Source organism: Saccopteryx bilineata, chromosome 2 (assembly GCF_036850765.1).
Source record: "Saccopteryx bilineata isolate mSacBil1 chromosome 2, mSacBil1_pri_phased_curated, whole genome shotgun sequence".
Taxonomy (NCBI): Eukaryota; Metazoa; Chordata; class Mammalia; order Chiroptera; family Emballonuridae; genus Saccopteryx; species Saccopteryx bilineata.
Window position 1 is genome coordinate 3,068,928 of NC_089491.1, and position 26,607 is coordinate 3,095,534.

A 26,607-nucleotide genomic window follows, 5' to 3' on the forward strand; every position below is an offset into this window, starting at 1 on the left:
CTCTGGGCAGTTGCAAGTGGCCAGAGTGGCCCCTGGGTCATAAAGCAGGGGAATCCCTGCCTTTGTGCAGGGAGGAGCGGGGGAGGGCTTCCTGCCGGTCCCCAGGCCAGGGTGGAGAATAGGAACAGGGTTCTGGGTGTGTCCCCAGTCCGTGCATCTCGGGCTTCGAGTTATCCCTCAGGGGCCACCTGATGGGCTGAGAGGGTGCGTGATGCCTCGGGCCAGTCCGTGGCCCCTTCTGGGTCTGTACTTCCCGAAGGGCCATGAGGAGGTCCAAGCGCAGTAGGGGGCCACCTCCTGATCTTCAGGAGCAGAACGCAGGAGGGACGGAGACAGCGACCGGCCACCACTCCACGGGCGAGGTTGCTTCCCCGGGCGCAGAGCTCCCCAAGAACGGGTGCTGCTGGTAGCAAGCCGGCAGTCCTGGACCCCCGCCCGCCGCAACTTTTGCGGACTGCAGTGGGACAGGAAGTGGAGCGGAGCGGGGGCGGCGCTTGGGTCGCGGGGAGGTGCCAAGCGAGCGCCCGCCCCCGCCCCGCCCCGCCTGTGGCCGCGCCCCCGCGCCCCCGCGCCCCCAGCGCCCGGGAGCCGCTGAGCCTCGGAGTCGGAACGCGGGTCGGGGCGCGCGGATCCCGCAGGCGGGGCGAACAAAGCAGCGGCGGAGGCGAGGGCGGCGAGGGCGGCGAGGATCCGGGACGCGCGGAGCTGAGCGACCCGCCGGGCCTTTGTCTCGGGCGGGGCAGGAACGGCGGCGGCCACGGGGCGCCCCGAGCGCAGAATGCGGCGCCCGGCGGGGCTGATCGCGGAGCGCCGCGGCGGTCGACGGCAAGGAGCCCGGCCCGGGGCCCGGGAGGACTTGTGTGTGTGAACCGAGGACCCCGCGCACTGTCTGGCGTGTACCCCACGGCCGCACGTGGGCGGGAGCGGCGGCCCGCGAGGAGCCCGAGGAGGAAGAGGAGGGGACGCGCGCTGCGGCGCGGCGCGGCGCGGCGGGGACCGGGGGCCGCCCGCGCGAAGCCCCGCCCCGGCCGCCGAGACCCGGCGCGGCCGGGCGGGATGCCCCGCGGCCGCCGCACTTTGGCCCGAGCGCTGCGCTGAGCGGCGGGCCCAGCGGGCGCCATGGAGCAGTGGCGGCAGTGCGGCCGCTGGCTCATCGACTGCAAGGTCCTGCCGCCGAACCACCGGGTGGTGTGGCCCTCGGCCGTGGTCTTCGACCTGGCGCAGGCGCTGCGGGACGGCGTGCTCCTGTGCCAGCTGCTGCACAACCTCTCCCCCGGCTCCATCGACATGAAGGACATCAACTTCCGGCCGCAGATGTCCCAGGTGAGGGTGCGGGCGCACGGGGTGGGGGGCGCGCAGAGGTGGGGGCGCCGGGGTCCCCAGGTACTCTCGCCGCCCGGCACGAGGACGCAGACTCGGGAGGTCGCAGCCGCCAGCGGTCCCAGGACAGTGGCAGGGGCGGTGCGGCTCCTGGACGTGGGGACGCGGAGCGGAAATGGGGGCGCGCCCCGGGCCTCGGAGCGGCTCCTCGGAGGGGCGACCCCGGGAGCACGAAGTTGACCTAAGTCCTCAAGCCAAGGGCGCGCCTCTGCAGCCCGCGGGCACTGCCCGTGGAAAGGGGAGACTCTATCTAACCCGGGTTTGTTGCCTACCATTGCCACCCACGTTCCCGGGCCACGGGGTCCTGCAAGTGTCCCGTCCGACCCCGAGGAGTTCGCCGCTTCTGGGACCTCGTCAAGCGTTGCGTGGTCCGGCTCCGCGCGAATGCTGGACGCGGTGGAGGACTAGCAGGCGCAGCGGGGCTCCGGGCGCGGCCAGAGGGGCCGGCTGGGCGGGGGTTGGGGGTTGGGGGAAGCGTGTGGGCCCGCGGCGCCGCCCCCTCGCCAGCCTCCGCTTTCTAGACCAAGGAGGGCTGACCGGCGTTGGGTCCCCAGGGTCACACAAGTTGGTAAAGGGAGCTTCCCCAGATGGAGCGGTCCGTGGACACCCTCAAGTGTGGCCTTTGTCGTGGCCCAGGCGCGTGTGGCCTCTGGCCGGCAGGAAAATGTCTGCTCCTCCGGCAGGAACTGCATTTCTTGGCCCTTTAAAGGGAACTTGGCCAAGACTTATGCAGAATCGATGCTTTCCTCCTGCCCTTCCTGAGGTGGTGGAACCTGCAACCCCAGCACACTTTGAGGGGACCTGGGGAACGTGGTGTCAGTCCTGGCCTGGCCAGCACTGTCCAGGAGCCACCTTCCTGTTGGCCCTGGCGTCCCTTTCCTCCATGGCCCAGGGCAGATCCATGTGGACAAGGGTCATTCATAAGAGTGGCATCAGGAACAGGGGCTGCAGTGAGTCACGGCTTTTCCAGGCTGTGTTTCATGGCCTCTGCCCTTTGGCTGTTTCCAAGGAGATGGTGGTGGTGGTGGAGTATTGTCCCTCCTCCAGGGAGGAGGGGGAGTGTGGCCTCTGACAAAGAAGAGCCCGAGGGGACAGAGGGCCGCCCTCTCACTCGGTAATAGTAACTCAGGACCAAGGAGGTGGACAGTCCAGTCAGGGAGCCCTGGTGGTGCCCTGCCTGTGGTCAGGGCTCCCTTACAGCCTGTGCCATCTTGAGGCACTCTCAGTGCTAAGTAGCCCAAGGTCCCGGGGGCAGGGCCCAGCTGCAGAGGGCTGTCACAGATCCAGCCCCCCCTCCCCCCCAAACAGGAGAAGAAAAGCTGCACAGGGCAGAGCTGAGACCTGGTGGGAGAGCCTCCTTTGCCTGTGAACTGCAGGGACTGCTCAGGCTTGCTGGCTCCTGACAGGTTTCCGCCTAATTGGCAGGGTGACCAGGGCGCAGGGCACAGCCTGGGGTGGGTGGGTCTACAGAGCAGAGGTGGAGTCTGGCGGGCCACTGGGTCCAGGGGCTGCCATTCCCCAGCTGTGCTTCGGGCAGGATGAAGGAGTGTGTGTGTGGGGGTTGTCTGTGGCAGGTGGTGTGGCTCAGACCCTGTGCTGGAAAGTGCAGACTTCCTGGGGGGGTCTCTGCAGCCAGTGGTGGGCAGCAGCACTGACCCCAGCACAGCCCCTTCGAGCCTCCCTGCCGCAGCCCAGGTGAAGGGGGTGTCTGGGTGGGGGGCTGGGTCATAGGAGAACCAGACGGGCGAGTGTCTGTGTGTCTTCGTGGCCACATGCTCAGATTGAAACCTGGCCCTGTCCTCTCCAGGTGGGCAACCACCTTGAGGGCCTCAGTTTCCCCATCTGAGTAACGGGGCAATATAATGGCAGCCACCTCATCGCAACACTGTGAGGGTTCAATGAGGGGGAGCAGAGAGAACGTCCTCGGCATGGTGCCGAATAAACAGTAGCGATTTTAAGACAGGTGTCTGGACATGGGTGGGTGTCCTCCTAGCAGGAGGGTGAGGTCTGTTCTCCCAGACCTGTCGTCTGGTGGAGGGTGGGGCTGGCGGGTCACACCAGCCTTTGTGTGGCCGATGCAGGGACAGGGGTGGCTGCAGGTGCTCTGCGAACCTGCATCAGTGGGTCGGGAGTTAGACGTGGCTCTACCGGTATGTTGACAATTGAAGAAAACAGTTGTTCTTGATCACACGTGGCTGTGTAGGGTTTGGGAGAGGACCTCTCTGTGCGGCTGCTCTGTCATCGGGAAGCTTACAACCCTGGCCTGGAAGAGGAGCTCAGGGGGGAGATGTCCTCTTGGTCCACGGAGGTTGAATCGCAAGCAGAATCCCATCTGCCCTTGCTTGCTGGTCCCGCCTTGGGCTAGACAGGAGCCTGGACCGGGTATGCCCTTTCTGTGTCATAAAGGAGGCAGCTAAAAAGCTCAGAGAGGTTGAGTGACGTGCCCCAGGCCACACAGGTAGTAAGTAAGTGGCAAAACTCAGGCACACACTTAGTTCTCCCTTCCGGGACTGTGTTGAAACAAACGCTGGTTTCAGGACGTCTCAGCTTTCCTGCTGAGTTTCTGATGCTTGTCCCTGGCCTGCTCCTGGGGCCGTACAGGGCGTGTGTCTGTCTTCCACGGGACGGATGGGCGAGGAGCGCGTGCCTGTTTCCCGTGGGGACTTGGACACGGTAGGTCAGTCTCGGGGCCTGGCGTCTCCCTCCTGTCCGGCGCGTCCTGCGCGAAGGCCTCCACGATGTCCCCTCTCCTCAGAACGCCATGCTGGCTTCTCATGGTGACGTCATGTTTTCAGAAGGTAGCAGTTGGAGTAGCCCCTCCTCTTTGGAAGTTGGTCTCAGCTGGGTTGGTCTCTGGCCCTCCAGGGGCCTGAGAGGAAGGTGCACTTACTGAGCCCCTGCTGTGTACAGAGCGCAGGTACTGGGTGGTATTCACAGAGAGACCCGGGCTGCCTCTTTGTCAGGTCCTGCTGGAGTTGGCAGGGCAGGCTTTATTTATTTCATTTATTTATTTCATTCAAAAGTGCCTGGGAGCCACCTTGGGTTTAATTAAACTAATTAGGTATGGCCACAATCTGCTGATCCTAGGAAGGGGCAGCCTCGGTGGTGTGGTCCTGTGGTTGCTGATGCCAGCAGACGGGGCGCGCGTCTGGTCTGCCGTCTGAGCCCTCGGGGCACCGCCCACCCAGCCTGGTGCCCACACCACCCTGGCAGGCGTCCTCCCTGAAGAACAGACTGGGCAGCCGGGCTGTAGGGACACTAATGCACAGGCAGGGCGTGGGACCCGGGGACTCCAGGGTTCCCCTCACACCCGTTCCCACCCATACCTGCAGCCCACGCCTCCCAGTCTGGCTCCCTGTCTTGTGCCGGATGCTCCAGCCTGCCCCCTTCCTGCGTGCTTTTTCTGTCTGTGCCTGTTCTGGAAGGCTCCCCTCCCCTGAGCCTGTTCTTCCTGTAGGAGCCAGTCTAGAGCCCTCCTCCTCCGGGAAGCCTCCTCTGGTTTCACGGTCTTCCATCCTGCAGGGTGGTGGCGCCTGGCCATGGCCCCTTGGCAGCTCCTGCTGTGTGTCCCTAACCCTGCACTTTCTCTGACTTTGCTTCAATATCCTCACCACTTGGGAGCCAGCCATACTCTTGCTGGACAGGTTTTGAGCGAGAGACGTCAGCATCTGTGTGTGTGGGGGTTCACTGGGGTCCCGCAGGGCTCAGCACCCCGTGGTCCCTTTGCTCCTGGGTTGCTTTGCTCCTCTTGAGGGCTGGCACTGCTGAACCCTGTGCTGCTTGGCGAGGGGGTGGGGCAGGCTGGGCACAGAGGCTTCCCGATCAGCAAGGACCCACCGTGGGTGTTGATGAGATGCCTGTTGCCTGAGGAAGTGGCCTTCAGGTGTCCAGGGAGTTCCTAAGGGTGAGCAGATGCTCCTCAGCTCCGGGGCCAAGGTTTGTGACACCAGGGCGTCTGGGAGCAGAGATAGGAGGGCTGAGCCAGTGAGGACAAGGACGCCTGTTTTCTTTCCCTTTTTTTTTTTTTTTTTCTTTTGTATTTTTCTGAAGTGAGAAACGGGGAAGCAGAGAGACAGACTCCCGCATGCGCCCGACCGGGATCCACCCGGCATGCCCACCAGGGGGCGATGCTCTGCCCATCTGCTCTGTTGCAACCAGAGCCATTCTAGCGCCTGAGGCAGAGGCCATGGAGCCATCCTCAGCGCCTGGGCCAACTTTGCTCCAGTGGAGCCTTGGCTGCGGGAGGGGAAGAGAGAGACAGAGAGGAAGGAGAGGGGGAGGGGTGGAGAAGCAGATGGGTGCTTCTCCTGTGTGCCCTGGCCGGGAATTGAACCTGGGACTTCCACACTCCAGGCCAATGCTCTACCACTGAGCCAACTGGTCAGGGCTGATATATTCTTTTTAATTTTGAAACTCAGACTCAATAGCAGAGCTGGAAGGGGGGCACACAGGACTCTTCACCGCGTGAGAGTAGGCTGGGGACTTGGCGCTCGGTACCCCGTGCGTTTCCTGCGACAAGGGCATTCTCCTGACGTATCTGAACCGCGGCACAGCCAGACCCGGACACAGCGGGACCCTACCCAGCTGCTGTCGTCCGCCCTGTGAGCCCCCCGGGTCTCCGTCCGCGCCCCTCGCGGCGACAGGGTTCACCGAGGGCCGTGCTCTCTCTTTCAGCCTGTTTTCGTCTGGGAACATTCCTCAGCCTTTCCTGGGTGTTCGTGCGCTTGGCCCGTGAAGGCCACAGAATGTCCCTCCTTTTGGGGACTTGGTGCCCGTGGGTGTCAGAGCATCTGCGGGGCTGTGTTCTCCTGGCGTGTCCCATCTTGTAGGGGCACGTGTGATTTTGATTTATCCTGCCTCAGGGGGCGTCGACATCATGCATTTTTTTTGCTGTGACAGAGACAGAGAGGGAGACAGATAGGGACAGACAGACAGGAAGAGAGAGATGAGAAGCATCAAGTCTTCATTGCAGCTCCTTAGTTGTCCATTGATTGCTTTCTTATCTGTATCTTGATGGGGGGGGGGCTCCAGCTGAGCCAGTGACCCCTTGCTCAAGCCAGTGACTTTGGGCTTCAAGCCAGCAACCATGGGGTCATGCCTATGATCCCAAGCTCAAGCCAGCGACCCCCGCGCTCAAGCCGGATGGGCCCACGCTCAAGCTGGCGACCTTGGGGTTTCGAATCTGAGTCCTCTGTGTCCCAGTCCGATGCTCTATCCACTGCACCACCGCCTGGTCAGGCTCAATGCCTTGCACTTAAGATGGGCATTTACTGAGTGTCTCCGCTGTGACATGACTCTGTTCCTCCTTGTAGAGCACAGGTGGTCTGGAGAAGCTTCTTTGAGACAGTTTAAATAGCTGGTTCCCCCTCTGCCCCCTTATGGATTCCAGTTGCCTCTCACCTTCCATGGGTTAGCATGTGTGACGGTCACTGTTCATCGTGATGCTCAGGTTGTCTCTAGTTGGACCTGTGGGCCCTGTATCCAGCCGGCTTCTGTGTATTTTTTTTAAAATTATTTTTATTATTATTATTTTTTTGTATTTTTTTCTGAAGTTGAAAACGGGGAGGCAGTCAGACAGACTCCTGTATGTGCCTGACTGGGATCCACCCGGCATGCCCACCAGGGGGCGATGCTCTGCCCATCTTGGGGCGATGCTCTGTTGCAACCAGAGCCATTTTAGCACCTGAGGCAGAGGCCACGGAGCCATCCTCAGCACCCGGGCCAACTTTGCTCCAGTGGAGCCTTGGCTGCGGGAGGGGAAGAGAGAGACAGAGAGGAAGGAGAAGGGAAGGGGTGGAGAAACAGGTGGGCGCTTCTCCTGTGTGCCCTGGCCGGGAATCGAACCCGGGACTCCTGCATGCCAGGCCGACGCTTTACCACTGAGCCAACCAACCGGCCAGGGCCTGTGTATCTTTTTGATATGTTCCCCATGATTCTCTGAGCACCGCCTTCCTTTCAGGCACAGGATGCCCCAGGCTCCTCGTGTGTGTGTTTGTGTGTGTGTGTGTGTGTGTCTGTCTGTCTGTCTTGGCCCGGGGTCAGGAATCAGCTGTTCTTCCTCCCAACGAGCTCTGGTTCCAACTGTAGTGGACAGGGGTACTTAGAAGCCAAGGTGTGGGTGCAGGTGTGCCACACTGCTGCTGGGTGTCTGTGGCTGCTTCCAGGTGTGACTGTGTCAGACCGGGTTTGTCTGTGAGCACACAGGCCTCTCTGTGTGCGTGTGTGTCCGTGCACATGTGTGGGCCCCGCACACTTACGTTTGCACTAGTTTCTGCCTGTGTCAGTGCTGCCGGTGGTGCACATACGTGAGCCACACGTCCGCATTTTAAAATTTCCGGTGATCATATTAAAAAAAGTGAAAACCAATCTGCAGTATTAATTGTAACAATACACTTTCTTTTCCCCTAGTGCTCTTAGCAGGGGTGGTGGAAATCAGGTCTTTGGGGGTGTGTGTGTAAAGAAATTTACGCTTTTGACGCATAAAACACAGATGTGCACAGAGTACGACACAGCGTACGGTAGGTACATCTGTGGCATTAAAATTTCATGTGTGGGGGGGTGTTCGGGAAGAACGCCCGGAAAAGCTCCTTAGGGGTGCGATAATGAAAAGAAACCCCCATTTCCCGGCATCAGCGTTTCCACACGGGTGCCGAGTGTGCCACAGGGGCCGTGTCCTGGGGAGCGAGCGGGGTTGGGCTGGGCGTGGGAGAGCAGAGGCCCATGGGCCGGGGCGCTCGGCTTTAGCCTTGGCCCGACTGGCTGGGCGGGCACTTGCAGGGCTGTGTGGGGTGGGGTCCCGAGGTTTGGGTCTGGACTCCGCTGCCCAGGTCATGGCAGGGCAGCCCCCGGCACGGGCGTGGAGTGAGTTGGTTATGCGGTGCGTGGGCACTGATGGCAGTAAAGGTGGTGGCCTCCCATCCCAGAGCCTCATCGGTGCCCGTTCTTGCCGTGAGACCCAGGTGACGCCCCTCCCTGGAGGAGACGCCCTCGTCCTGCCGAGAGTCCCCGGTTCCCGCCTGGGCCCGTCTCCCCGTGCTCAGGCCGTGGCTGCCCGAGTTTGAGGGGTGGGACCCCTGCAGCCCTGGAGCTGAGGCCCCACTGGTGACCCTCCCTCCTGACTGCCCCTGCCCCAGCTCCCCTGTCCCCTGGCCGGCCACTACCCCCTCTCTCCCCAGCAGGGCCCGCAAGTGCTCCGTGCCCGGTCCAACAGTAAAGGTGTCCTTGAGTTTAGGCCTCGTGGGGCGGACAGGGTCTCTGCCGCAGCTACTCAGCTCTGGCCTCCCGGGGAGGAGACAGCGGTGGACGGTCTGTAACTGGACGAGCACGGCCATGCCCAGGACAGTTTCTTTCAGCAGAACAGAGCTGGAACATCATATCATTTTCACGTGTTGTGAAATGCTATTCTTTTTATTTTTATTTTTATTTTTATTTTTATTTTTTTTCATTTTTCTGAAGCTGGAAACAGGGAGAGACAGTCAGACAGACTCCCGCATGCGCCCGACCGGGATCCACCCGGCCCGCCCACCAGGGGCGGTGCTCTGCCCCCCAGGGGGCGATGCTCTGCCCATCCTGGGCGTCGCCATATTGCGACCAGAGCCACTCTAGCGCCTGAGGCAGAGGCCACAGAGCCATGCCCAGCGCCCGGGCCATCTCTGCTCCAATGGAGCCTTGGCTGCGGGAGGGGAAGAGAGAGACAGAGAGGAAAGCGCGGCGGAGGGGTGGAGAAGCAAATGGGCGCTTCTCCTGTGTGCCCTGGCCGGGAATCGAACCCGGGTCCTCCGCATGCTAGGCCGACGCTCTACCGCTGAGCCAACCGGCCAGGGCGTGAAATGCTATTCTTTTGATCCCCACCCCCCACCACCTCCCAACCGTTTAAAAACGTAAAAATGTGTCTTTGCTCATTAGCCGGACAAAGTGAGGGGTCAGAGGGGCGTTACAAAGCCCGGCAGCAGGCGGGCTCGCCGCGGCCAGTTGGCTCGGAGGCCAGTGAAGGCGTGCCACCCTCCCCGGAACCCCCCACGAACCCTTCGCCGTCTGCGGTTCTGTCTCCTTCTTTCCGTACCCAGCGCCGCGGCTCTGGCCCTCCCTGTGACGAGCAGGAGAGCAGAGCTTTGTCCCGGCTCACCCTGTGCCGGGAACCGTGCCCGTCCCCGACCTCGTCCCGTTCCGGGAGCCGCTGCGCCTGGGTTTCCGCTCTCGGCCCACGTTTGAGGTGAGGACGGGAGGCTCCTGGAGGCTCCGTCCTCTTGTGCTTGGAGTGGCATCAGCCACGAGGGTCCCCACACATCGAGTGAGCAAGGTCGTGGAGGGGGCCGGGCTCGGCCACTGCTGCACCGAGACTCCGAGTGGCGACCGGGTCGCCGGCCTGGCCGAGTCTCTCTGTCTCCTTGGCTGTGGAGGGAATGACTGGCCCCCTCGCTAGCTGTTGGGAAGGTTTGGAGGAGAGAGTGTGGGCCTGGCTGTCCCTGCCTCGAACCTGGTTCCATTAGTCTCGGAACACTGTACCCCGTCAACGCCGGGGTGGCCGCTTGCTCCCGCTGGATGAGCCCCGGCCCTTGCCAGGCCGCCTGCATCCCGGGCGGCTGCCTTCCCGGTTCGACCTGCTGCTCAGCTGCAGCTCGGCGGTGCAGTGGAGGGGGCTGGGCTGCCAGGACCCCAGGGCAGCCCCTCTCTCCTTCCTCCCCTGTTTCCTCCTGCTGTGAATGGACCCTTCCTCCCCAGAGGCGGCCTGGTGGCGGTGAGGAGGACAGGGGACCCTTGGCCACGTAGTCGAGGACCCAGGGTCGGCAGACGGCAGCCCTGCCTCTTTCTCGGAGGGGTGACCCGGGACGCCCGCTAGAAGGGGTCTCACACTTTCTCTTCCTCCCCAGGAGCTCCTGGGCTGGGTGGGCAGGACGTGGGCACAGAGTCAGGGACGGCTGTCCCTCCGGCAGAGGCTGTCGTGTGGATCCCTGGGGGCGGGGTGACCACAGAGGGCTTCAAGGAGGAGGCGATGCTTGAGCTGGCCTTGGAAACTGGATGCTTGTAGCTGCTACAGGGACGGGGCTCTGGGGGGCAGGCTCCCGCTCTGCCTTTCCTCCTCCCCTCGAAGTAGTCTAGACCACGGCTGCCTGGCCATGCCTCGTCCTGGGAGGGCTGTTCCCTGGCTGCCCAGCACTGGCCCCTCCCCTGGGCCTCCTCGGGAAGCCCTGGGAGGCACTAGGTCAGGCTGTGCCCTGATTCGTGGAAAGGTCACTGGGCCACCCTGAGGTCACGTCCCTGCTGCCACCCCCTCGGGGCTCTTGCTCTCTGGAGCCCCGTTCACTTAGTTCCTCCTCCCACCAGCACAGGCTCTTGGCAAGGTCCTCACTGGTGAGGGGAGGTGGGGGACAGGGTGGTGCCCGAGTCCAGAGGCGGCCCTGTGGCTTTCAGCCCGCTGAGCCGGGGTGTGAGGGCTCGCTTGTCACTCACTGACGTCCCCTCCTGAGCATCTGCTCACCTGTCATTCACTCACGTCCCCTCCTGAGCATCTGCTTGGGGGCAGAAGAGAGGAACCCCCCACCTTCGGGGGCGGGGAGGTGGAATAGGGGTTCGTGAAGACATAGAGACGCGGAGAAAGAGGCAGGTGGGGCTCGCGCGGCCGGCTTCCTAAGGAGGTGACCGTGGCCCCGGCAGTCCTGCTTTCTGACCGGGTTTGCACGTCCTGTGTCCGTGGCTCTGTCCTCTTCAAATGCTGTTTCACTCTGAGCTGGAACTGGGCACATGGACTTCGTTTTTTAGGGGGCGTTCAATCTGCTGGGGAGGGTCCTGGTGTGTGCAGGCCCAGCCGTGGGGCTCAGGTCTGCCCGGCCCCCAATGTCCATGGTGTGTGCGGGCCCAGCCGTGGGGCTCCGGTCTGCCCGGCCCCCAATGTCCATGGTGTGTGCGGGCCCAGCCGAGGGGCTCAGGTCTGCCCGGCCTTGCTGTCCGTGGTGTGTGCGGGCCCAGCCGAGGGGCTCAGGTCTGCCCGGCCTCGCTGTCCGTGGTGTGTGCGGGCCCAGCCGTGGGGCTCAGGTCTGCCCGGCCCCCAATGTCCATGGTGTGTGCGGGCCCAGCCGAGGGGCTCAGGTCTGCCCGGCCTCGCTGTCCGTGGTGTGTGCGGGCCCAGCCGTGGGGCTCAGGTCTGCCCGGCCCCCAATGTCCATGGTGTGTGCGGGCCCAGCCGAGGGGCTCAGGTCTGCCCGGCCTCGCTGTCCGTGGTGTGTGCGGGCCCAGCCATGGGGCTCCGGTCTGCCCGGCCTTGCTGTCCGTGGTGTGTGCGGGCCCAGCCATGGGGCTCCGGTCTGCCCGGCCTTGCTGTCCGTGGTGTGTGCGGGCCCAGCCGTGGGGCTCAGGTCTGCCCGGCCTCGCTGTCCGTGGTGTGTGCGGGCCCAGCCATGGGGCTCCGGTCTGCCCGGCCTTGCTGTCCGTGGTGTGTGCGGGCCCAGCCATGGGGCTCCGGTCTGCCCGGCCTTGCTGTCCGTGGTGTGTGCGGGCCCAGCCGTGGGGCTCCGGTCTGCCCGGCCCCCAATGTCCATGGTGTGTGCGGGCCCAGCCGTGGGGCTCAGGTCTGCCTGGCCTCGCTGTCCGTGGTGTGTGCGGGCCCAGCCGGGGGGCTCCGGTCTGCCCGGCCTCGCTGTCCGTGGTGTGTGCGGGCCCAGCCGAGGGGCTCAGGTCTGCCCGGCCTCGCTGTCCGTGGTGTGTGCGGGCCCAGCCGTGGGGCTCCGGTCTGCCCGGCCTCGCTGTCCGTGGTGTGTGCGGGCCCAGCCGAGGGGCTCAGGTCTGCCCGGCCTCGCTGCCCGTGGTGTGTGCGGGCCCAGCCGAGGGGCTCAGGTCTGCCCGGCCTCGCTGCCGGTGGTGTGTGCGGGCCCAGCCGAGGGGCTCAGGTCTGCCCGGCCTCGCTGTCCGTGGTGTGTGCGGGCCCAGCCGAGGGGCTCAGGTCTGCCCGGCCTCGCTGTCCGTGGTGTGTGCGGGCCCAGCCGTGGGGCTCCGGTCTGCCCGGCCTCGCTGCCCGTGGTGTGTGCGGGCCCAGCCGAGGGGCTCAGGTCTGCCCGGCCTCGCTGCCCGTGGTGTGTGCGGGCCCAGCCGAGGGGCTCAGGTCTGCCCGGCCTCGCTGCCCGTGGTGTGTGCGGGCCCAGCCGAGGGGCTCAGGTCTGCCCGGCCTCGCTGCCCGTGGTGTGTGCGGGCCCAGCCGAGGGGCTCAGGTCTGCCCGGCCTCGCTGCCCGTGGTGTGTGCGGGCCCAGCCGAGGGGCTCAGGTCTGCCCGGCCTCGCTGCCCGTGGTGTGTGCGGGCCCAGCCGAGGGGCTCAGGTCTGCCCGGCCTCGCTGCCCGTGGTGTGTGCGGGCCCAGCCGAGGGGCTCAGGTCTGCCCGGCCTCGCTGCCCGTGGTGTGTGCGGGCCCAGCCGAGGGGCTCAGGTCTGCCCGGCCTCGCTGTCCCTGGTGTGTGCGGGCCCAGCCGTGGGGCTCAGGTCTGCCCGGCCTCGCTGTCCCTGGTGTGTGCGGGCCCAGCCGAGGGGCTCAGGTCTGCCCGGCCTCGCTGTCCGTGGTGTGTGCGGGCCCAGCCGAGGGGCTCAGGTCTGCCCGGCCTCGCTGTCCGTGGTGTGTGCGGGCCCAGCCGAGGGGCTCAGGTCTGCCCGGCCTCGCTGTCCGTGGTGTGTGCGGGCCCAGCCGTGGGGCTCCGGTCTGCCCGGCCTCGCTGCCCGTGGTGTGTGCGGGCCCAGCCGAGGGGCTCAGGTCTGCCCGGCCTCGCTGCCCGTGGTGTGTGCGGGCCCAGCCGAGGGGCTCAGGTCTGCCCGGCCTCGCTGTCCGTGGTGTGTGCGGGCCCAGCCGAGGGGCTCAGGTCTGCCCGGCCTCGCTGCCCGTGGTGTGTGCGGGCCCAGCCGGGGGGCTCAGGTCTGCCCGGCCTCGCCGCCCGTAGTGTGTGCGGGCCCAGCCGGGGGGCTCAGGTCTGCCCGGCCTCGCCGTCCGTGGTGTGTGCGGGCCCAGCCGGGGGGCTCAGGTCTGCCCGGCCTCGCCGTCCGTGGTGTGTGCGGGCCCAGCCGGGGGGCTCAGGTCTGCCCGGCCTCGCTGTCCGTGGTGTGTGCGGGCCCAGCCGGGGGGCTCAGGTCTGCCCGGCCTCGCCGTCCGTGGTGTGTGCGGGCCCAGCCGTGGGGCTCTGGTCTGCCCGGCCTCGCTGTCCGTGGTGTGTGCGGGCCCAGCCGTGGGGCTCAGGTCTGCCCGGCCTCGCTGCCCGTGGTGTGTGCGGGCCCAGCCGTGGGGCTCAGGTCTGCCCGGCCTCGCTGTCCGTGGTGTGTGCGGGCCCAGCCGTGGGGCTCCGGTCTGCCCGGCCTCGCTGCCCGTGGTGTGTGCGGGCCCAGCCGAGGGGCTCAGGTCTGCCCGGCCTCGCTGCCCGTGGTGTGTGCGGGCCCAGCCGAGGGGCTCAGGTCTGCCCGGCCTCGCTGCCCGTGGTGTGTGCGGGCCCAGCCGAGGGGCTCAGGTCTGCCCGGCCTCGCTGCCCGTGGTGTGTGCGGGCCCAGCCGAGGGGCTCAGGTCTGCCCGGCCTCGCTGCCCGTGGTGTGTGCGGGCCCAGCCGAGGGGCTCAGGTCTGCCCGGCCTCGCTGCCCGTGGTGTGTGCGGGCCCAGCCGAGGGGCTCAGGTCTGCCCGGCCTCGCTGCCCGTGGTGTGTGCGGGCCCAGCCGAGGGGCTCAGGTCTGCCCGGCCTCGCTGCCCGTGGTGTGTGCGGGCCCAGCCGAGGGGCTCAGGTCTGCCCGGCCTCGCTGTCCGTGGTGTGTGCGGGCCCAGCCGTGGGGCTCAGGTCTGCCCGGCCTCGCTGCCCGTGGTGTGTGCGGGCCCAGCCGAGGGGCTCAGGTCTGCCCGGCCTCGCTGTCCGTGGTGTGTGCGGGCCCAGCCGAGGGGCTCAGGTCTGCCCGGCCTCGCTGTCCGTGGTGTGTGCGGGCCCAGCCGAGGGGCTCAGGTCTGCCCGGCCTCGCTGCCCGTGGTGTGTGCGGGCCCAGCCGTGGGGCTCCGGTCTGCCCGGCCTCGCTGCCCGTGGTGTGTGCGGGCCCAGCCGAGGGGCTCAGGTCTGCCCGGCCTCGCTGCCCGTGGTGTGTGCGGGCCCAGCCGAGGGGCTCAGGTCTGCCCGGCCTCGCTGTCCGTGGTGTGTGCGGGCCCAGCCGAGGGGCTCAGGTCTGCCCGGCCTCGCTGCCCGTAGTGTGTGCGGGCCCAGCCGAGGGGCTCAGGTCTGCCCGGCCTCGCTGCCCGTGGTGTGTGCGGGCCCAGCCGAGGGGCTCAGGTCTGCCCGGCCTCGCTGCCCGTGGTGTGTGCGGGCCCAGCCGAGGGGCTCAGGTCTGCCCGGCCTCGCTGTCCGTGGTGTGTGCGGGCCCAGCCGAGGGGCTCAGGTCTGCCCGGCCTCGCTGCCCGTAGTGTGTGCGGGCCCAGCCGGGGGGCTCAGGTCTGCCCGGCCTCGCCGTCCGTGGTGTGTGCGGGCCCAGCCGGGGGGCTCAGGTCTGCCCGGCCTCGCTGTCCGTGGTGTGTGCGGGCCCAGCCGGGGGGCTCAGGTCTGCCCGGCCTCGCCGTCCGTGGTGTGTGCGGGCCCAGCCGTGGGGCTCTGGTCTGCCCGGCCTCGCTGTCCGTGGTGTGTGCGGGCCCAGCCGTGGGGCTCAGGTCTGCCCGGCCTCGCTGCCCGTGGTGTGTGCGGGCCCAGCCGTGGGGCTCAGGTCTGCCCGGCCTCGCTGTCCGTGGTGTGTGCGGGCCCAGCCGAGGGGCTCAGGTCTGCCCGGCCTCGCTGCCCGTGGTGTGTGCGGGCCCAGCCGTGGGGCTCTGGTCTGCCCGGCCTCGCCGTCCGTGGTGTGTGCGGGCCCAGCCGGGGGGCTCAGGTCTGCCCGGCCTCGCTGTCCGTGGTGTGTGCGGGCCCAGCCGGGGGGCTCAGGTCTGCCCGGCCTCGCCGTCCGTGGTGTGTGCGGGCCCAGCCGGGGGGCTCAGGTCTGCCCGGCCTCGCTGTCCGTGGTGTGTGCGGGCCCAGCCGGGGGGCTCAGGTCTGCCCGGCCTCGCCGTCCGTGGTGTGTGCGGGCCCAGCCGGGGGGCTCAGGTCTGCCCGGCCTCGCCGTCCGTGGTGTGTGCGGGCCCAGCCGGGGGGCTCAGGTCTGCCCGGCCTCGCTGTCCGTGGTGTGTGCGGGCCCAGCCGGGGGGCTCCGGTCTGCCCGGCCTCGCTGTCCGTGGTGTGTGCGGGCCCAGCCGGGGGGCTCAGGTCTGCCCGGCCTCGCTGTCCGTGGTGTGTGCGGGCCCAGCCGTGGGGCTCTGGTCTGCCCGGCCTCACTGTCCGTGGTGTGTGCGGGCCCAGCCGTGGGGCTCAGGTCTGCCCGGCCTCGCTGCCCGTGGTGTGTGCGGGCCCAGCCGTGGGGCTCAGGTCTGCCCGGCCTTGCTGTCCGTGGTGTGTGCGGGCCCAGCCGGGGGGCTCAGGTCTGCCCGGCCTTGCTGTCCGTGGTGTGTGCGGGCCCAGCCGTGGGGCTCCGGTCTGCCCGGCCTCACTGTCCGTGGTGTGTGCGGGCCCAGCCGTGGGGCTCTGGTCTGCCCGGCCTTGCTGTCCGTGGTGTGTGCGGGCCCAGCCGGGGGGCTCAGGTCTGCCCGGCCTTGCTGTCCGTGGTGTGTGCGGGCCCAGCCGTGGGGCTCCGGTCTGCCCGGCCTCACTGTCCGTGGTGTGGGTAGCTATGGCTCCTGCCTTCAAGTCTCTGTCACAGGAGTTCTTGCGTCCTTGCCGACCCCCCCTCTGTCCTGATTCCACGCTGCATGGCGTCCCCTCCTTCCCACGCCCTGGGACCCCGGGGCCCGCCCACCCTGGCGGAGCTGTCTTGGTGGAGACCCCTCCTGACCACCAGTTTTCTCACCCTGCCCCTTGGCTGTGTGTGCTGTTGGGCAGTGGGGTGGCGGCCAGCCTGTCCCTGGGGTGGAGACGGGCGCAGCCCTGGATCCTGTCAGCCCTGGGTTCGAGTCCTGCCTGGCCTGGCCGTGTGACTCCCGCTCTGGGCCTGTCAGCTTGTCTGTTCTAGGGGATTTCTGACAGAGCACAGAGGTGCAGAGAGGTATCCAGTGCTCTCTGCCCAGCATCTGGGTGTGGTGGGTGCTCAGTGGACAGTGACCCCACGCCTACCGTGGGTGTTCTTCTCTGCCTGGACACCCTCACTCTGGGCGTTCCGCTGTTTGAAGCCTGGGGCTGTGGCTTCTCCCTGTGAGCACCCCGCCCCTTAACCTACGCCCCAGAACGCTAAGGGAGAGAAGCCCAGTGCTCAGCTGAGTGCTCTGGGACCCGCCCGCCTGCCGCAGTGCCGGCTCAGGATGAGCCCTGAGGCCAGAGGAGCCCCCTGCCCAGCCTGGGTGAGCCCCCTGCCGGGGTCCCCTGACACTGCACAGGCTCCCAGGGTCTCTGGTCAGCAAGCACCCTGTCGCTGCCATGGATGGCTGTTTCGGTTTCTGAATGCAGGAGATAAAGAATAACAAACACGTGGCTGCCGGGGGAGGCAGGCTGCCAGTGGGTGCTTGAACTTGAACCGCCAGCCGGGGGCTGGAGAGAGAGAGAGAGAGAGAGAGAGAGAGACACACACACACACACACACACACACACACACACACACACACACAGGCGCACTCTCTGCCTGCCGGGCACTGGCTCTGGAAGTTCACCTGCTGCTAAAAAAATACAATGTTTCTGTTTTGCTGAGTTTGTGTGTAGGTTGGTCTTGATACTTTGTAGAAGGATTACCATAGTTATTTTTAACACCTCTACTCCTAGTCCCCCTGACTGCAGCAAACACTTTAGGCGCACACACAGGCACACGTGCTGGTTTGCTTGGTTTTGTTTTTGGTTTCAAAGGCAGCGTGGCCATGCGGTGTCCCCTTAGAGCGGCCCGCCGGGCAGGGGGCGGCCCAGCTCCTCGGGGCTTGTTCGCCTCTGGCCCTTTCCAGGGTTGGGGGCCCACCCCCAGTTGCCCCGAGTTCCCTGTGGTCATCTGTGCAGGGAGAAGGGGACACTTGTCTGTCTCTGTTGGTGTCAGGGGACTTTGTGAAATGCCGCTCTCACCGCCTCCCGGGGTCACCTCTGACAAGCCCGTCTCTCTGCTCAGGACTTTGGCGGCCATGGCAGGAGAGGGGTCTCCCTGAGCTGTGCAGGGTGGCAAGGTGGGTGCCAGGAGGGTGGCACCAGGGACGGAGGTTTGGTTTCCAGATGTTTCTCTGCTCCATGTGCCGCTCTGTCCCACCCAGCCCTGCCTCTGCCTGCGCCCCACAGAAATGCACCTGGGTTTCCCCATCGCCACGTTTCTACTTTTCGTCCGTCATTCACACGATTGTCACATTTGTCTCATAGTTGGAGGGTGCTGTTGGGAAGTGGTACAGGCACTGTGCTGCGCGCGGGGTCCACTGTGACGCCTGGGTGACAGCATGCTGCAGCCCCGGCTGAGCCACCAGCTCCTGAGAGGCTGAGAGGCTGGGTCTGGACTCGGCTGGCCTTCCTCATGCCTGAGTTCTGAGCCCCAGGCACTCACTCCCCTGGGGGCTTGGCGGATGGCGCCGGCCCCTCAGGCTCCTGACAGCCACACCCTGGGACCCTCTTCTTTGCCCCGAGCTCCTCTGACTCTGATTAGCTCCTCTGCCCCCACCCCCACCCCACCTCGTTTGCTGCTAGGACAGGAGAGAAACCATCCAACAGTCTTTTTTTTTCCTTTCTTTTTATTTTTTTTTATTTATTATTATTTTTTACAGAGACAGAGAGTCAGACAGAGGGATAGACAGGGACAGACAGACAGGAACGAAGAGATGAGAAGCATCAATCATTAGTTTTTCATTGCGCATTGCGACACCTTAGTTGTTCATTGACTGCTTTCTCATATGTGCCTTGACCGGGGGGCTACAGCAGACTGAGTGACCCCCTTGCTCGAGCCAGAGACCTTGGGTCCAAGCTGGTGAGCTTTGCTCAAACCAGATGAGCCCGCGCTCAAGCTGGTGACCTCGAGGTCTCAAACCTGGGTCCTTCCGCATCCCAGTCCGACACTCTATCCACTGCACCACCACCTGGTCAGGCTCTTTTCTTTCTTTTTAATGCAAGCAAGAGAGAGAGAGAGAGAGACAGGCAGACAAACAGAAGAGAAGCATCAACTTGTAGTTGCAGCACTTTAGTTGTTCATTGATTGCTTTCTCATATGTGCCTTGGCCGTGGGCCTTCAGCAGACTGAGTGACCCCTTGCTCGAGCCAGCGACCTTGGGCTCAAGCCGGTGACCATGGGGGATCATGTTGATGATCCCACGCTCAAGCCAGCGACCTTACGCTCCAGCTGGTGAGCCCGTGCTCAAGCTGGTGACCTCGAGGTTTCAAACCTGGGACCTCAGCATCCTGGGTCGGTGCTCTGTCCACTGCGTCACCGCTGGTCACACCCATCTTGTCTTGTGGGTGAGAGACAAGACCCCTCTCAGGTCTGAGCTGTTTCATCCATGAGCCGGGCACAGCCGCCCGCCCCGATGGTCTCTTTGTGCCGGAAGCGCCCGTCAGCCTTGGTGGTTTCCACCCAGAGCTCAGCCCCCATCTCTGCTGCTGTCCCTGCACCTCCTGTGGCAGGGCTGCCTGGAGACCCCCTTCTCACCCCGGGAGGGAGGCCCGAGTGGGGATGAACCAGGATGTGGCCCCCTCTGCTTCAGGCTCTCGACCCAGCACCTGAGACGGGGCGGGGGCGGGGGCGGGGGCCAGGAGAGTGCCTCCGCTGGCGAGTGGTCCGGAGAAAGTCCCCCCGCCGGCCTCCCCTGCAGAGCCGGCACCCGGTTCTGGGTCAGGGACGGAGGAACATGGTCCAGCGAGCACGTGAGATCTGGGCCCGCTCGCCTCCGGCCTGCCTCTCCTCTGCAGGCCCTCCTGCAAAATGGGGACATCATTTCAGCTCTCAGTGCCCCGAGGGTGGACGGGAGGAAGGCTCCCGGGGCGTCAGGATCCCCGAGGGTGGACGGGAGGAAGGCTCCCGGGGCGGCAGGGTCCCCGAGGGTGGACGGGAGGAAGGCTCCTGGGGCGTCAGGATCCCTCTTGCAGGCGTGAATGACGGAGACACCTGGCATCAGGGCGTCGGGAGGTGGAAGGATTGGGTGGCACCGCTCTGTGGGAAGCTGCCCTGCCCCGGACTCCAGGGGTCCCTGTGCTCTGGGTGACGAGGCCTGGCCTCTGGTGCTTCTTACGGAGGAAGGTTTTCCCACATCTCCCGGGAATCAGCACGCGGAGGCGGCACCCGTGGTCAGTGGCCACGTGGGTTTCCCTGCTGTCTGTGGGAGAATCTCGGGGTCCCGACAGCAGCTGATGACGTGTGCTGTTGCTGTAACCCCCCCCCCCACTGCTCCCAGCTGCCCGCAGGCTGGCGGGGGAGCACGGCAGGTGTCCCATTGGAGGGCCGTGGGGGGGGGCAGGGTGCATCTTGATGAGCAGGAGCTGAAGGCTGGGCCAGGAGGTCAGGAGATCCAGGCCGCAGACCTCAGCGTTTACAGCGGGGTGTGTGTGTGTGTGTGTGTGTGTGTGTGTCTCCACGGCTGGCTTATCCTGCAACGGGCCTGCTTCTGCTTCTCAGCATGATGTCATCTCCTTCCTGGGACCAGGTGTGTGTGTGTGATGAACTGGAGTGGCCTCTGGGGTCAGGAGGCTGAGCTCGGCCTGCCTTCTGTGCTGGGCCCTGGGCCAGAGGTGGCCGGATACGTGCCGGTCTGTGTCCCCGACGAGGTGATGCCGTCCGCCTCCTCTGGGTGGTTTCGGGGCCGTGTCCACTCTTCTGGAAGTGGCCGAAGGCTCGGTGGTGTTGCCTGCAGAGCTCTGTCCGAATCTCTGCTCGGGGAGCCCTGGCTGCCTCCTGGCCACGGGTCAGGACAGGACGCGGGTTCTGTTGATGCCGGGGGCCAAGCCCGTGGCTCAGGCACACCCTGGACCAGCTCCTCGGCCCCTGACCCCTGACCCGGCCCCTCCCTCCGGCCCGGGCCTCGGGGAAATTGTCCCCTGCCCCGTGGGAAATGGGCAGCTGGGCGGGAGGCTCCCCACGCCCAGCAGAGGGGCTCCCGCCTTCAGCCTTTCTTCCTTCCGCTGTGCCATCAGGTGGCCCCGGGGAACTGCAGGCTGGCACCTGGGCTGCCCGGCCGCGGCGGTGGCGGTGGGCACTGGGTCCAGGCAGGACAGTTTCTCATTTGTCATTTTCCTGGGCACCATGGAGTCACCTGCCCAGCTGTGCCTGCTCTGGGCAGCTCCCGGGCTGCCGAGATGGCCCTAATTAGTCACAATGCTGGAGGCTCTTGGCTGTGGGCCCGCCTGGGAGGAAGGAGTCATTATCACCTACTTGACCGCTTTGGAAACTGCGGCTCTGAGAGCAGGGGCCTGTCTGACTTACCAGGCGGAGATGGAGGCAGGGCCCCGGCCTGCGGCCCCAGGACGCAGACTCTTGTCCTTGTGACCCCTGTGGGCTCTGTGCTGGCAGCCGTGCTGTTTTGTTTAACCTGTGTATAATCAACTGACCTGTGGTGGCGCAGTGGATAAAGTGTCGACCTGGGAATGCTGAGGTCGCCGGTTCGAAACCCTGGGCTTGCCTGGTCAAGGCACATATGGGAGTTGATGCTTCCAGCTCCTCCCCCCTGTCTCTCTCTCCTCTCAATCTCTCTGTCTCTCTCCTCTCTAAAATGAATAAAAAAAAAAATTAAAAAAAAAAAGAAAAAAAGAAAACTTAAAAAAAAAAAATTCTTTTATTTTTTTCCTCCAAAAAGGGAAGAGAGATTTTCACACACCACTCCCTTCCCATGCAAATACACCTGGGGAGAGGTTGGCCCATCATCTCTTTGGGTGTATTTTGTGGCAATTTAGCTGCTTAAACGAAACATCTGTTCACCAGCCAGGCCCGGGGAGAGCAGAGCTGCAGGTTGGAGGAGAATGAATGCCTGCCGGGGCCTGTGTTGATGGCTGGTGCACAGACGCGATATGCCAGCCAGAGCCACCGTCCCCGTGGGGGGGCCCTGGGCACTGAGAGGCCACGCTGCCGCCCTGGGCAGTGTGTGTGTGTGTATGTATGTGTGTGTGTGTGTACGTGTGAGGGTGGTGGAGCATTTGTACCTGGTCCCTGAGGGCAGCAAGAACTTTCTTGGTTGGCCCTGGCCGGTTGGCTCAGTGGTAGAGCGTCGGCCTGGCGTGCAGAAGTCCCAGGTTCGATTCCCGGCCAGGGCACACAGGAGAAGCGCCCACCTGCTTCTCCACCCCTCCCCCTCTCCTTCCTCTCTGTCTCTCTCTTCCCCTCCCGCAGCCAAGGCTCCATTGGAGCAAGGATGGCCCGGGTGCTGGGGATGGCTCCTTGGCCTCTGCCCCAGGCGCTGGAGTGGCTCTGGTCACAATGGAGTGTCGCCCCCTGGTGGGCAGAGCATCGCCCCCCTGGTGGGCGTGCCGGGTGGATCCCGGTCGGGCGCATGCGGGAGTCTGTCTGACTGTCTCTCCCCGTTTCCAGCTTCAGAAAAATACAAAAAAAATTAAAAAAAAAAACTTTCTTGGTTGAGGCTGGGCTGGAGGCCAGCAGTGGGCCCCCCAAAATGAGAGGCACTTGACCTCTCACTGCTGATGGTCAGGCTCGGCCACAGCCGGGGCTCAGAGTGGGAAGAAGCTGCTTCTGTCTTCACAGCCCACATGTGCCCAAGGGACCCTGCCAGCCAGAGCGGTGGTCAGTTGGCTGCTCCGTGCAGCGAGGGGGCCGCAGTGTCATCGGGAGCGTGGTGGCTGCTGTGTGTGGGACGCACTTTCGGGACCCGGCAGGCACTGGTTTCCAAGTGGCTGCCTGGTATGAAGGGCCTGTGCCAGGGCACTGGGCTGTCCTGGCGGAGAACTCCGGGCCCCAGGGCCACTTGGGTGGCAGTCTGCCTCGGGTGTGGGGGCGCGGCCGCTGTTCCCCAGGGCCTTCCTTCCCGCTGCCTGTCGGGGCTGCTTCTGCCTTGAAGGTCCTCCGGCCTCTCAGCTCCCCCAGGGATTCTTCCAGGCTTCCACCAGCTCTTCCTGCCACTCCCCCGGCCCGGACCTTCCAGCCCTCAGGGAGCACTGGATGAGCCACTGCTCAGGGGAGGGAGAGGTGGCTGAGGGCTAGTAAACATCTCGGAGAAGCCCAGTGTCTGGGGGCGGAGGTGTGAGCAGAGGGGATGCTGGGCCTCGGGGCAGCTCTGCCTTCTAGGGGAGGTGACAGGAAGTCAGAATCATGGCTTTCGAGGCTGCAGGAAAGCAGAGGGGGTGGGTGGTAGGGGGTGGCTTCATCCTGGGGTGCAGAGGAGCCCAGGAAGGGGTGGAGAGAACGCAGTGTGCCTGGATGTGGCTCCAGGAAGTCCCCACGGCAGCTGCAGGGCTGGGAATGAATTGAGGGCAGGCCTGGAGCCCGGGAGTCCGGAGTCCGGGAGGATGCGGTTGCCCGGCAGGAAAACTGATCAGGCCTGTGCTGGGGGGAGGGGGTGGGGTGAGTGTGGGGGTGCGAGGCAGGCCGGGCCCCAGGGGTGTGCAGGGGGCTGGGCAGGGCTGGCATTCCATCGGACATGCGGTGACGAGGAGGGTGCCCCGATGTCGGGCTTGTGCAGTGGGGTGCGGGGGGGACCCACCCAGATTCAGCCCTGGGGATGCGAGTCCGCCGCTGGCCGGGGGCCCAGGGAAGGCCCGCTCTCCCAGCTGTCCGTCCGGAATCTGCCCTGACGACCGGCGTTGGGGACGTCTCAGCCCCACCCGTCGGGTTCTCCGTCCGACTCCGGGCTTCCTGCTTCTTTTCCGGCCTGCGTGGCTGACCACATCAGTGCCCAGGCTGGACGTGAGGCCTCCCACAGGGCCAGGCCCCCGGGGAGAAGCACCTTTGATGAGCATGGGACTTTAGTTCCAGACGCTGTCTTCTGGGCCGACAGCTGTGCCTTCAGAAGGCTCACAGTTTGTGGAAAGACAGTGAACAGGTGCACACACGTCCCTCCCTCGGAGGCTGGGTGCTGGGGGCCGGGTGTCAGGACCCAGCTCACCGCGGGGAGGTCGGACCCCCGTGTGTGGGAGTCGTCGCTCGTGACACAGCAGCCTCTGCGGGGACCCAGCCAATGACTAGAAAACCCCCAAATACTTGTGTGTTATTTTAAAGTGGCTCTTGCTTATGGAAAGTGTGGTTTTTCTCAAAAAGGGCATTGCCTTCGATTGATTTCTTGGGGACTGCGTAATTGCTATTGATCCGGTAAAGACAACTGATCAGAGACAGCTGGGACGGGGGCTGTGTGGCGGGGAAGGGGGTGGGGGTGGGGGTAACCGGCCACCGCCTCGATTTCTCAGCGAGGGGTCCTGCGGGGACTCTGGACGGCCGCGCTCGAGCCTCTCCCGGCCACCCATGTCCCCCATTTTGGAGGGTCACCAGTTTCTGCCCCTGGTTCGTTGCTCGTGTCCTGACGCCTCTGACATCAGGTGGGGCTCGGAGCCTTGAAATCGGGGTGTGTCGGGGTTTCTCGGGCGGGTGTCTTTCCCGGTGATGTGTGGGATGTACCAGGTGGTGCCTGACACCTGGCCTCCTGGTGTCAGGAAGTGTAAACAGGTCCCTGAGCTCTTGTTTTTTAATGGCTGCCTGGAGTCTGGAAGTTCCAGGGGTGACGCCGCCGTGGCTCTCTGATTGGACGCCCGCAGCCCGCCCCAGGGACGGCCACTCTGAACGCTTCCTGTGGGAAGACCCGGCCCCGCTGTCGGACTCTGAGTGCAGGGCAAGGAAGGGTCCAGGGCCACGTCTGAGGCCGGGGTCCTTCCCTTGGTGAACCTGCCGGGGCTGTGCTGTCCGGGTCCACCCCAGGTGTCCCTCGACCCTCTCTGCATCCTCACGCCTGCCCTCTGATCCTTGGCTCCTCGTGGGCCATCCTGTCCATGCCGGTCAGCCCTGCTGGCCGCGGACCCTGCGGAGGGCTCAGGTCCCTGACGGATCGATCGTGAACGACAACCTGGGGGAGGAATGCTCTCTTCACCCGGCTCCTGGTGCTGGATCCGGAGGAAGACGGTCTCAAGGGAAGGGACTCCCGTCCTGTGTCCCCTGGGGGTTTGCGCAGTGTGGGTCCGCCGTGTGGACTTAGGGACGGGCCAGCCCTCTGTGCAGTCCACTCCTGTGCCGCTTCTGTCGCCACGGGGAGGGCTTTAGCCCCAAGAAGTAAATACTGCGGCCTTTCAATAATTCGCAGGGCTCTGATCAGTGGGAATGATCAATGCAAAACTCCAAGTGACTGTTGTCGGTAGCGCGAACATGCTGACCTTCTCACTGAGTAAAATGGAGGAACCCACAGAACTCCCAGCGAAGCCGAGCCGTGACGTGTGCTCCGGAGAAGTAGACCCGATAGAATGAACAGCCAGGAGAGCACCTCGGGGGGATGGAGAAGTGCTCTGAGCCACGGAGTCCAAGCTCCAGGGTGTCACGTGGAAGCAGAGACCACTTTACTGAGAGAAAACAATACTGGACCAAAAGAAGTCAACATCGTATAAGGATTTCCGCAAAACTGTCCGAGGCAGTAATGGGCTTAATGGGGCTCATCGCAAATGGGGTTCGCAGGTCTCCATGCCGATAAGAGCATCACGGAACTGTGGGTGTTCAGCGGCCTCAGCTCCGGGAGTCTTGCAGGTTCGGGTGTGTGTGGGGGATAGGGGCTTTCGGGTCTGTGGGTGGAGAGACGGAGCTGGAGTCAGGGTCTGGGCAGGTGCCCATCCGACAGCCCAGGTGCTCGGGACGGTGCGTGGAGGGGCCAGAGCCCACTCCTGTCCCAGCCCCTCTCTGTGCCCCAGGGCCTGGGGCGATGGTTTCTCGTTCTTCATCTCTCTCTCTCGCACTGTGCCCAGCTGTCCGAGAGTGGCTGGTGGGCAGAGTTAGGGCTTGAGGGGAGGCCTCCCTGGGTCTCCTATCTGCTGCTCCCCCCACCTTCAGCTCTGGGCTGGCTTGTCCAGCCCCTGGCTTCCATGCACTCCACCTCCCCCCGGCCAGGTGGGAGTGGTGGTGACCTGGGATGGTGGCCGAGGGCCGAGCCCTCGGGACACGGGGACGATGCTGGGGCCCGGCATGGACCCCTGTGGGACAGGGACTCAGTGCGGGGTGTCTCCTCCCTCTAGGCCTGGAGGTGCAGCGTGGGGGCGGCTCAGCTCCTGTGACCTCCGAGCGGTGGAGGCTGCCCGCCCGTCCACACGCTGCTTCAGACCATCGATCTGTGGTGTCAGTTCCTGAAGGGCTTTCAGCAGCCTGTTCCCCGAGCGGCTCGGATGGGATGTGTCCTTGTCTCTTAAAGAGCGAGGGGACGTCGTTGGCTGAGAAGTTCCTCGAACTTTCTGGCGTGGGGATTGGAAACAGGAAATGAGACCTGCATTGCTTCCGTGGTCTGTGGGAACCAGCAGTCAGCTGCTGGCCTGCCATGGCCCTCTGGCCCCACGTTCCTCCCAGGCTGGCCCTGTGGTTCCGTGTTGGGAAGGTGAAGGCGGCTGGTGCGGGCGCCTGAGCAGGAGACGCAGGAGAAGCAGGAGATGCAGGAGATGCAGGAGACACAGGAGATGCAGGAGATGCAGGAGACACAGGAGATGCAGGAGGTGCAGGAGGTGCAGGAGACGCAGAGACACAGGAGACACAGGAGACGCAGAGATGCAGGAGACGCAGGAGACTCAGAGACGCAGGAGACGCAGAGATGCAGGAGACGCAGGAGACGCAGGAGACGCAGAGATGCAGGAGACGCAGGAGATGCAGGAGACGCAGAGATGCAGGAGAAGCAGGAGACGCGGAGTGGAGTTGCAGGAGACGCAGAGACGCAGGAGAAGCAGGAGGTGCAGGAGACGCAGAGACACAGGAGACGCAGAGACGCAGGAGACGCAGGAGACGCAGAGATGCAGGAGACGCAGGAGACGCAGAGACGCAGGAGACTCAGAGACGCAGGAGACGCAGGAGACGCAGAGATGCAGGAGACGCAGGAGATGCAGGAGACGCAGGAGACGCAGAGATGTAGGAGACGCAGGAGACGCAGGAGACGCAGAGATGCAGGAGACGCAGGAGACGCAGAGACGCAGGAGGTGCAGGAGACGCGGAGACGCAGGAGACGCAGAGATGCAGGAGACGCAGAGATGCAGGAGACGCAGGAGACGCAGGAGAAGCAGGAGACGCGGAGACGCAGGAGACGCGGAGATGCAGGAGACGCAGGAGACGCAGAGACGCAGGAGGTGCAGGAGACGCAGGAGACGCAGAGGTGCAGGAGAAGCAGGA

General features: G+C 64.8%; 1 protein-coding gene across 2 annotated transcripts in view; it reads left to right on the forward strand.

Annotated features, from left to right (window-relative positions):
* The first annotated feature begins 564 nt into the window (after positions 1 to 564).
* Positions 565 to 26,607, forward strand: part of VAV2 (vav guanine nucleotide exchange factor 2) — a 192,584-nt gene continuing 166,541 nt past the window's right edge. For both annotated transcript variants that reach the window (XM_066255787.1, XM_066255788.1), the window contains exon 1: positions 565 to 1,323. In XM_066255787.1, coding sequence (XP_066111884.1) covers positions 1,120 to 1,323 — 204 coding nt within the window. In that variant the 5' untranslated portion in view covers positions 565 to 1,119. The remainder of the gene's footprint in view (positions 1,324 to 26,607) is intronic.